At 42.0% G+C, this 10,974-nt stretch overlaps 1 protein-coding gene across 1 annotated transcript; it reads right to left on the reverse strand.

Annotated features, from left to right (window-relative positions):
• Nucleotides 1-1,067: 1,067 nt before the first annotated feature.
• LOC118646946 (histidine-rich glycoprotein-like) lies at nucleotides 1,068-5,051 on the reverse strand. Its single transcript, XM_036290898.1, has 2 exons — nucleotides 5,040-5,051; nucleotides 1,068-2,729 (listed from the first exon to the last, which is right to left on the reverse strand). The coding sequence occupies exons 1-2, from the start codon at nucleotides 5,049-5,051 to the stop codon at nucleotides 1,218-1,220; spliced, it is 1,524 nt and encodes a 507-aa protein (XP_036146791.1). The 3' UTR covers nucleotides 1,068-1,217.
• Nucleotides 5,052-10,974: the final 5,923 nt, after the last annotated feature.

Raw genomic sequence — 10,974 nt, forward strand, 5'->3', positions numbered from 1 at the left:
TACGATCACGACCCTCGTTACCTAAGGAATTACATTGGAAGTTAATTTCGGATCGTTTTCTAAATTGGATTTATATATTTGCGTGGAGTTTTTTTTACCTCGCGTACGGTTGAACTTTCCTGATATTAACGCGTTAATATTGTCGCTTCGACGACAATTAACATGTTCTCGCACTTTAATCTGTCCCTTCTCTCCGTGTCGTCGCTAGTTTATATCCTCGTGGATAAAAATTCTTGCAACGGCATAAAAATACGCTCTTTGCCATAAACCTTAAATATTGTCCCTCTTCCGTGGAAAAACGAGCCGTCGTTTACCTCGGCTTTACACCAAGAGGCCAGGGCGGTGGAAAAATGAAAGGATCGTAAAGTGGTGAAAACTTTATATTTCAAAGGTGTCAACAACGCTCGAGTAATGTCTGACTAACGAGAAACAACGCTTAACGGAATACCTGCGAGCCTGCACCACGATCGAGCAGTAATCGTTTTCTTGAACGACGCCATCGCCGAGAAAATACAAAGCGGATAATGTAAAACGATATTCAGTTAAATGGTTTCCTACGACAGGGTTAAAGAATACAGAGTTTTAATGTAAAACATAATTTTTGTTGATTATACGCAGCGCTTAGCTTAAAAGCGGCACAAATTACATTATTTTAAATATCGAATTTACGTAAAATGCCAACAAAAAATTAATGCGACATATTTATGTAGTTTGAAAATAAATAAAAGCCATATTTTGTTGCATAATAAATTTTTTAAAGCCGATGGGGCACACTTAAAAAATTCTCAATTTAATGTACTATTAAATATGATTTATTTCTTCAAGTATGTATCTCTCCTTCTTTTAATTCTGTCTTAATATATTTTTTATAGTTTCTTTTTTAAATTAATAAACACATAGAATATGAATAAAAATTTTTAGAAAAGATTTGAAAAGAGACTAAATATTACTTAACTTTTTAAATGCCTTTTATAATTAAAAAATTAAGCAAAATTAAAATGCACAAAACAAAATATTTTCAATCGTAATAAAAAATTGCATTTTTAAATAAAATGTAACAAGAAATTCAAAACTCCAAACTTAAGTAAAATCTTTTCTACATTATTAAATATTTTTTAAAACATTTTTCTTGATCTATATTGTTTATAAATAATTCATTTTATTCACTCTGCTTTTAAGTAACCCTGTCGTGTTTATGTCGTGTTATAATTTATACGTTACATTCGCACAATTTTCTTGTGTTCCAAAGACCCCCTCACTTTCGGTGATTTCGTGATCTTTAGAACATCTTTGGGCGGTGCCACCGAAATCGGTGCGCTTTCTTCCGTAAGTATGAATTCATGAATAGGCGGAGATTCGAAGTGATGACCGAAGCTTTTGTAATGCCCATGATCGTGATTTTTAAGCATATGATGGTGATGGTCCTCGTGATGCTTATGATGCTCATGGTGATGGTGCTTCTCGTGATGGCCATGATCATGGCCATGATCATGGCTATGTTTATGCTCTTCTTTATGATGGTGATCATGCTTATGGGCCTCGTGATGATGATGTTTATGATCTTGATGATGAGCGTGATGATGATTCTCATGGTGACCATGGTGATGGTCTTCCTTGTGACCGTGTTTATGTTCATGGTCGTGCTTGTGGTGATGGTCTTCATGATGATGATGCTTATGATCCTCGTGATGACCGTGTTTATGGTCGTGTCCGTGTTTGTGGTGATGCTCCTCATAATGACCATGGTGATGTTCTTCGTGATGGCCATGTTTATGTTCGTGTCCGTGCTGATGCTTATGTTCTTCCTTGTGCTCATGTTTATGATGCTCTTTGTGTTCGTGTCCATGGTGATGATGATGTTTCTCAGTTTCCTTATGACTGTGATGATGATGATGCTCATTAACATGGTGATGATCGTGGTGATGGTGATGCTCGTTATGATGATGATGCTTATGATGATGGTGATGCTCAGAATGATGCTTGTGTTCCTCATGGTGTTCATGCTTCGAGTGGTGGTGATGTCCATGCTCGTGTTTGTGCTCTCCATGATGTTTATGCTCGTGAAGATGTCCATGGTGATGATGGTGACCATGATGATGTTTATGCTCTTCGTGATGTTCATGATCGTGCTTATGCTCATGACCATGATGGTGCTTGTGTCCGTGATGATGGCCGTGTTTAGCATGGTGATCATGATGCGATTGATGATCGTGATGATTATCGTGATGATGTCCATGATGATGCCCATGTTTATAGTGGAAAGAATGAGATCTATGGTGGAACGATCTGTCAAAATTGTGAATTCTACGTTGCGATTCAACAACCGACGGAGTCACGATGACGTGATCAACCGGCGGCGAAGTCTCGGTTATGCGTGTGATAATATGCTTCGGTTGCGGAGGAATTCGTGGAATGATGTTAGCACCGAGACCCGCTCCAAACGTTGTCTCGAGAAACGAAGGTGGAGTTTGGCCATTTAGCGGTAACAATGGCTGCGGGAAGGCTAGTCCGAGATCGGCTAGCTGTCGTTTCTTCTGGTTTCTTTTGCTCGGCGCGATAATGCCCGACAGATTCTCGGACGGTCGCGGCGACTGCAATTGTCCCGGTAGCCTGATGGAGTTGACCAGTTCTTGCTTCGTCGCCGACACCTGCGGTCGAATCTCATCTCGTGTTTTAGGTTCCTGGCCGGTCGCTGCTGCCAGCAACAGACCGACGACCGGAAACCACGCCTAGGATGACAGACGAGCTCGGTAAATGAAACCTGTTCGTGGAACGGCGACGTCTTTTGGATTGTTAATCTAGTAGGAACTTATCATTGAAGCTAAACTTTTGATTACTTGGATTACTAACAATTACAGCATATTAAGAGATATGGCATTTTGGATTCAATTATTTATTTTTTTAATGCTATTCTAATTTGTTTTTATAAATCTGAATTATAGTATATGTTAACTTAAACTGTAAACTTACCACCCTAATTGCATTTCAAATAGATAGTCTTTTCAAAGAAACGACCCGAATAATGGGACTTTAATTTCCGATAGATATAAAGCGTGTCGTATCAGGCATTCACTTTTGTCGCACACACGTGTATGCGTGCACGCTCAAGCGGAAGAGCCGGAGATAATATCCAGTAAATCGTCGGGGAGTCGTTTTATCGCGCTTCGGCCTTCTTGCCGCGAATTCCCCACAGGAAGAAAGGGAGGGAGGGAGGGAGAAAGAGAGACAGAGAGATAGAGAAAGAAAGAGATCGCTCGACTAACGAGAACCGAAATCACATCTCGAGTTAGGAAAATCAGCGTGGTCAGCTAGCGGTATGTTTGCCGCAAGAAATCAATTAATCACGCTCGAACATAATCGCGTCAGTGATTTATTCGAATTTCCGGTAGGACCGACGAGCGTACGCATTGGGAATCAGCCGAAGACGATATCAAATTACATTCTCAGAAATCCGCTTTTGCGATTTACCCGCGAAATCCCGAACTCGGCCGAAATTGACGAAAGTAGATTAAATCTATGATGCAATTTCACGCTTTATCTTCCCTGGCTTTATTTAATTGAGCCGTTTTCCTAACAGGATTCCTTACCAGCACGCCACACATCAACTGTTCCGATATTATTTATTATTACTGATCTGGAAAAATGAAAATTAGTTTACCGTAGAATGTGGAAGGAAACCTCCTTAATTTGTTTTGTGGAAACTGTATTGCGTTTACCTTCATCGCGCGGTGAATTTTATTTGCGGCAAATTCAATTTCCAGATCTTACACTGTTAAATATACGTGAGCTAAAATTTTGAAAACCCGGAATTATTAGAAACGAGTCTGCGCGAGTCTGTATTAAATGCAATTATAAATTCAACCGACCCGAGTGCAATTATAAATTCAAAAATGCCCGGTAAATCGTATTCTCATCAAGTCTAATGTAAACTTTAGAACGGATAATATCGCGCGGAATGTTTGTCAATTGCAATCGGGAGCCTGAATGAAGAATATGAAGAAGCTTTCGGAACGATTACTCAATGCTTTCGATCGACGCGGGGACAATTAAACCCTATATCCAATTGGAATAGAAAGAGCTCCGTCGCGAGGAGGGAGTGGCGGGGGGGGGGGGGAGAACTTAGGAAAGTCGGAATCTCGGTTTCCCTCCCCATCGTTTCTCCTTCCGCAATATCTCACTTTATGGCGTCGAGACACCGTCGCCTCCGCCGCCGCTAATTTCCTCGTTCCGCAGTAGCTGCAAGCTGGCGGGGCGGCGTCCGCGCGAGAGGAGGCGCTGATATATTCTTCTTGAAATGCAAATGTTCCGGCGCTTAATAACTCGGGATTTAATCAGCGACAAAGCAATTTATACAAAAGATTCCGTCGGATGCTGACGACGCCCGACGTCGTCGACTGGACGCGGACGGCGCCGGGGATCAGAAGGACGGCGAGACGTGTTTTGCACGGGGAAGAGGCGGCGATGTCTGCCCCGTCTTTCTCTATTAGGAACTTCGGGCGCGTTTTTAGCCGAATTAAGAGCGATACGGAGGGAGCGATCGACCTCCCAGAGTGTTGTCCGAAAACTTTCGGACGTACGCGTCAATTAAATGTTCCATCAGTCGCGTCGATGACGCGGCTAATGACTTTTATCCGTGACATCACGCGGACGTCAACGGCTGTCCGCAAACCTTTGGCGCCGGATGTAATTCGGCCTGAAATCTAGACGGATGTCAACGATAAATTTCGAGCTTTGTATCATGTAGCGCGGCCATCGTGGATATTAATGAAAAGAGCAGCCGAGTATAACCCGCGCGTATCAATCAAGGTAACAGACAGGATGGCAAGCGCGCGGGGGAGGCGGAGCTTTAGCTTTTATACGGTGAATTGTTCCCGTCGATGAGTCCTTGTTCGACACGCTGTGTGTATTATGTGTGCGCAGTACTTTAGAAACGATTACAAAACTTTCCGCGCCTCATTCACTTGGCCCCGTTCAGCTACCTCGTCCGTACTAAGTCGCAAACGTTTCCGAGGGCGAAACTGCGAGAAGAGGGAACTTACCCACGCAACCATGTCGGCGTTATCTCTCGGCGGGTGCAGCCGGGGAACAACTGGATGCCAAAACGGAGCGACTACGGTACTTTTATAGGGAGTACGGTACTTTAACGGGAGAGCATCTAAATCACGGTTACTTTCTTCCGTGCTAAGCACCAATGTCGTTTACGACTTGAAGCCTAATATTTTTAATTGTCGCCATAATGCCCGCCGGACCGCGACCGTGGTCTCGCGCGATCGCCGTTGCAATCGTTGCAAATTTCATCCACGCCCGATGATCGTTCCTAATCGATCGAGCCTACTTCCGCCGCCGCGCTCGAGGAATCGTTGCCGATCGCGATGATACCGACGGAATATCGATTTGATATATTGCAGCAATTCTCTTGCAAAGTATAACGCATGCATGACACGATACATATATATCGGCCGAATTAATTTTGCACCGAAGCGCCGTTAGTTTTTCTGCATGTAAAAGTATATCCGCATAATTTCTATGAATTTTTATGCACTGTTTTTTGCGCAACGGTAATAAAGCGTATATACAGCGGATGTATGTCCGAATGAGGATGCATGCGTGTGTGAATAAATATGATTCTTTTTTTGCATTTAAATTTTTTTTTTTTGCGATATTTATATCGCTCATATATAATACAATACATACAAAAATTTGCCCCGTGAGATAACAGGGTGAATTACAGTCGCGCCAATTATCCCGGTTCAAGAGGAAGCGGCGGGCTCTTAATTACCGGAAATAAACGGACGGACGCGAAACGCGATCGGCGGAGCTCCAAGGATCTATTACTGCCGCCAGCGATTGTCGTAATTTTACTCGGTTCTGTAATACTAATCGAGTTTTCCGCTTTCACGTCACTTTCATATCCGTCCGCGTGTCCCTTCAGGGCAACGACAAAGCGCCGCATAGACTATTCAATGCGCGTGTTAAACGTATGGCGCGTGCGATCAGAAACGAAGCAGGCGATGCGTGCGATTGAATTAGTAACGTCTATTCAATAAGGCGAATTCTGTAGTGTCTTCTACGTCACTCTCATTGACACGAACGCTCGGGGACGACCATTAATATTAATGCATCCGATAATGTACCTGCGACGTGATGGATTAAGCAAACTTCATCTCAAGTTATTACGAGGAGGGGTAAAATTAATTAAAAGCACGTGACAATGTCGAAACATATTTTAAGTATATTAATTTGTAATTTTATCCTCCGACAACAAAATGGTGTACACAAAAGGAATGTATATTGGCATAATATTTATTGCAGTGACGGAACATATATTTTATATTTAATTACAGTGTTTACCGAAGATAATGTGTGATAACCTGATATTGCATATTTCGCGCATGGTTTGCTGCAGTCGAATTAATTTATTTGTGCCAATTTATCTCACAGAACGCCGTTATTGACTATCAAAATAATATGTACGAAATAATTCTCCTACCGTTTGTGATTACAGTGGTAAGAATTCTCTGATAGAGATTATTATCAGCATTCAACGGGAGCTGTACACTTATCGCAGGTTATCATGATGAAATGTGAAACGGCAATAAAGATAAACACTCGACGTAGCAATGTTATGCTTGTGCGGTCAATTGCGAGATGCACGCTTTATAGTTATCTCGTAAAACATTTATTCACATATCGAGCTTTGTTACTAACTCATGGTGTTCATAATTCTTTGATAGCTCCCGTCTCGTCGTTTCACATCCGATTTCTCTCTCTCTCTCTCTCTCTCTCTCTCTCTCTCTCTCTCTCTCTCTCTTTATGCTGCATTGTTTCTTCAATTTTGAAGCATGTAAATTTTACGTTTTAAATAATAATACGCTAAACTTTTATGTTCTTTCTTTATTCTCTGCTTATGTCAATTAGTTTTCTTAATTTAATTGAAGTTAGAATTCAAATAAAGAAATTCACGGAATTAACGTATTTGCTGTTATTATACATTTACGTCGGCGCTATTCAATAACGATTACACATAGAATTCAGCTTACTGTGAGATTCTTTTATCTGCTCTGGAGAGAGAGAGAGAGAAAGGCTTTTAGCATTTACATTTGAGAAAATTCTCGTTTATCATACAATTCTCAGATGTACAGCCAGATGCTAATTCCTATGGCAATGCTTTCACTCTATCTTGAGAAGTCGAATGAAAAGTTATCTAAAATCTGTTAAAAGCCAATATCTGTACAGCACCCAATAGCTTCTTACGGCATTCGTAAATCTAGATGGTACACGATTACGACTTCGGTAGAAACTTCTGCGGGCTTTCAGTACATTCAGTTTCCCGATTAGGGAAACGTAATATTTGTTTAATGCACAGCCCCAGATAGTGACTGTGCCGAATGGTGGTGCGAGAAGGGACGAAGTCGAGGCAAGGGAGGCATTATTAGCCGAGCCGCAAGCTATCTCTCTCTTCTTCTCTCTCTCTCTCTCCTCTCGTCTACCGTCTCTCGTCTCCATATTTGAAGCTGTAGCATTACCAGCGGTCTGGTAATTATTTCCGCACGATTTTCCCGGCGATATGGCGCCGCGTCGAAATTTAGGAAACAAACGAGATCTTCGAATCGATCGAGAGACGTTAGTTACGTTCTTTGCGCAATTCGGTTCCCCGCGCGCCCGTATAGGATCCCTCCACAATTACACGGCAACGAGGATAATTATAGAGCGAGATGAGAGTTATACACATTGCAGACGGGTGAATGTCTCATAAATGCGATAAGGGAAATTTTTCGACTTGACATCTTCGCCAGGCGTGTTATCGATTTAAGCATTAGTGTACCCGTCGTGATAATAGAACAGCCATTTATGCGCGCTATCAGCTCCTTAGCCATTAGTCTTTTTCTCCTTTCTGTAATCCTTCGATCGTTACAACGCCGACATTACAACCGTTACAATCGCATCTGTAAGATTAATTTTCAATACTGCGCGGAAGCGCGTCATTTTCCCCGAACCACTCGTTCATTTCTAACGCATGATTAGCCAGTTATATTCACTATATTTCGGACGGTACGGCGAGTCATAGAAAATAGAGAAACGCCCCATTATTCAGTGAACATGCAATAATCGTAACAGTAGGGGCAGCGATAATAATGACAGCGTTGCAACTCATGCGATATGCATCGCCGGCAATTTTGCATTTCGCGGCTTTTGAATTTTCTACGCGCGCTTCTTTTTTTTGCGCCTGTTATCTGTCACGTCTCGCTGATGCCCTGAATTTTTCAAGGCAGCGTCGCGTTGCGGCATCGGACAACAGTAAAAAAGTATGTGCATTCTGTTGCAAAAATTAGCGATGCGTGAAGCTTGTTTTGCGCGTTTAACAAAATTGAGTTTTTGACATGTTATTTCGGAATTTCATGTTACTTACAGAATGCGGTAGAAGGCCAATTTGGTGTGTAATTGAACGCGTTGGCAAATGCACAAGTTGCTTCAAAGATTAGCCAAAAGAATTGACAATTATGTAGCGTTCGCAGAAATGAAATAGATAGAATCCCCACAGATGTAAGATGGACAATAATATCAAACGCTTGTCTCGTCTTTTTTTTTCATGTAATTGCATGAGAATCTCAAGTTTTCAATTTTTGAAATGAAAAACAAACGTCTATTATATCCTTTGCGGAAAACGGAAGTAAAAAAGTTCTGTTTGAAATGAATACCTAATTATTTTGCACTTCCCTTTAATTAAACAAACATATTTTCTTGTTTATTCATGCATATACCTAATGCTCAAACATGTTTTTCAATATTTTTTAAATTACTCCGTACAAATAATACGCCGTTTTTTTTTTGACAAAAAAAAGAGACGACTGCATAACTTACTCCGTAGTTCATTTTTTTCGAGAGAGCAGTAAAAACTAAAATCGCTGTTCTTACACGCTGCCTCGTGAAGATGAGCGACCGTGTTTTTTGCCGAGTCCGCGAATGGTCACGAATTGCTGCAGCGGCTATCGTTAAGAATGCGCCGTCGTGTAACAACGCATTGTCCGCCACAAAGCCGCCTACTTGTTAACGCCTTCGATGGTGAGGAGGAAAGGCGGGAAAGAAAGCCAGCACGTGGCGAGGAATTCTGAATAATCAGCAAAAAGTTCGCTAACGAGTGTCGAGAATACAAAGCCGGCTGCATTTGCGTTGACGAAATGGTCGTACAAGGATTTATGATCATCCAGCATTTCACCGTCCGTATTTAACGGGGGAAAAGGAACAAGGAAAAAAAAAGTTCTTTTTTGCAACAGTTGTATTTTTTATTTTGCATTCACAAATGACAGCAGGATTGTATTTTGCAAAGAAAATATAACTATTATTCTAATATATATCAGAATTACATGTTATAATATATTATATTATATATTTCATAACTATATTACGCGGTATAAAATTGCACACTTTAATATATGACGGTTTTATTTAAAACCGTGACTTTTAATAAATAAATTTCTAATTTAGGTCACTCGAGTTCTAAATACGTGCTAGTTCGCTTTATATAACACGTCAACCGCGGCGCTATTATAAGCGCCATCGTGTATCGCCGATAATAGTCAAAGTGCTATTTTTATTGTTTTAGCATTTGTCCATATATTATCGTTAGCATACACAGATCAGTCGGGTGTGGTGAGCATAATCGATACGAAGCGTAAACAAGCATAAATCAAGCTGGCCTGAAAACGTTTTAGCCCTATGTACGTAAATTGCAGGTCAACCCCTTCGCACGGAAAATATATATTTAACGTTTTACACTGGCGACTGTGTGTAAGTGGAGAGATCGTGACACGCGATAGCGTTGCACGACGTACGCGGCGAGCATAATAAATCGGGCACGAGAACGGGTGGCGCGGACGTCAAAAATAACGACGAGTTAATCGGAAACGGAGGACGCTCCGACGGGGGAACGCTCCCCGGATAAAAAACGACGAGCGTCGGCGTCGGGACGTCATGCCGTACAACATCATTTATTCTTCATCCGTGGCAGGAACAGCGGTAAGGGGCAGGAGGTAAAACCGCTAAAGAAGTCAGGGATGAGCGGTAGGGATAAGCAAGGGCGAGAGAACGAGATGGAGGACGGAAGTGGGAGGGGGGGGGATAAAAAGTACGGTAAATAAACGCCGGATACACCCTCGTAAAACAACTGGCACGGAAGCTCGTCGTTTCTCCGACATTCGTCACCTTCGTTGCCTCCGTCGCTCCTCGGGATCGACGACGCCGCAAGAAAGAGGAAAGAGGTGAATATCCGCCGCCGAATACTCGCCGTTTCCCTTTAACGTGGGGGTAACAATTATTGTTGGCACGTCCATGAAGAAATTATGCGCCGCACCGCCTCCCTCGGGTTAGCCGCCACCACCGCTGTGTTAGAGGGAAGCTAAGACAGTTGCGTGCTCCCTTGAGATTCTGGGTCGTTTCTTGCCTTAGAGAAACCGTAACCGCGAACGCTCGCGAATGCATTTGAGAAAATTACGGTTTTTGCGCTTTCGGCACCCCTTCGATTACAGTGCAGCTCTCTTCTGTTTTCCGAGAGGTAAACCGCATCTCGGAGATCTTAGGGTTTCACGAGACGTGACACGTTGCAAATAGAGTTATATATTGCAGATAAACGACTATACATACTTATTCCTCTCTCTCTCTTTCTCTCTTAATAATAATAAGATGTCATTGATATACGAGAAAAGGGAACGACATGGGAAGAGGATGATAGATGTGTAGATGATCCGCGTGTAAATAAATGTACTTCGCGCAAAGAGAAACGCGCATTAGCATTATTGCAATGATGCACTTTTATATCAGCTCTTAGCTCTTTTCATCATTACATTTATCTCATTGCCGCTTTGCTTTATTATTAAAGTAGCAGTTTTATTTAGAGAAGCGCATTTATCAAAAGAGATAACGAGGGGGGGGCTCTAATATCTCTCTCTTTTTCTTACCAAACCACCCTCGTTCATC

Source organism: Monomorium pharaonis, chromosome 8 (assembly GCF_013373865.1).
Source record: "Monomorium pharaonis isolate MP-MQ-018 chromosome 8, ASM1337386v2, whole genome shotgun sequence".
Lineage (NCBI taxonomy): Eukaryota > Metazoa > Arthropoda > Insecta > Hymenoptera > Formicidae > Monomorium > Monomorium pharaonis.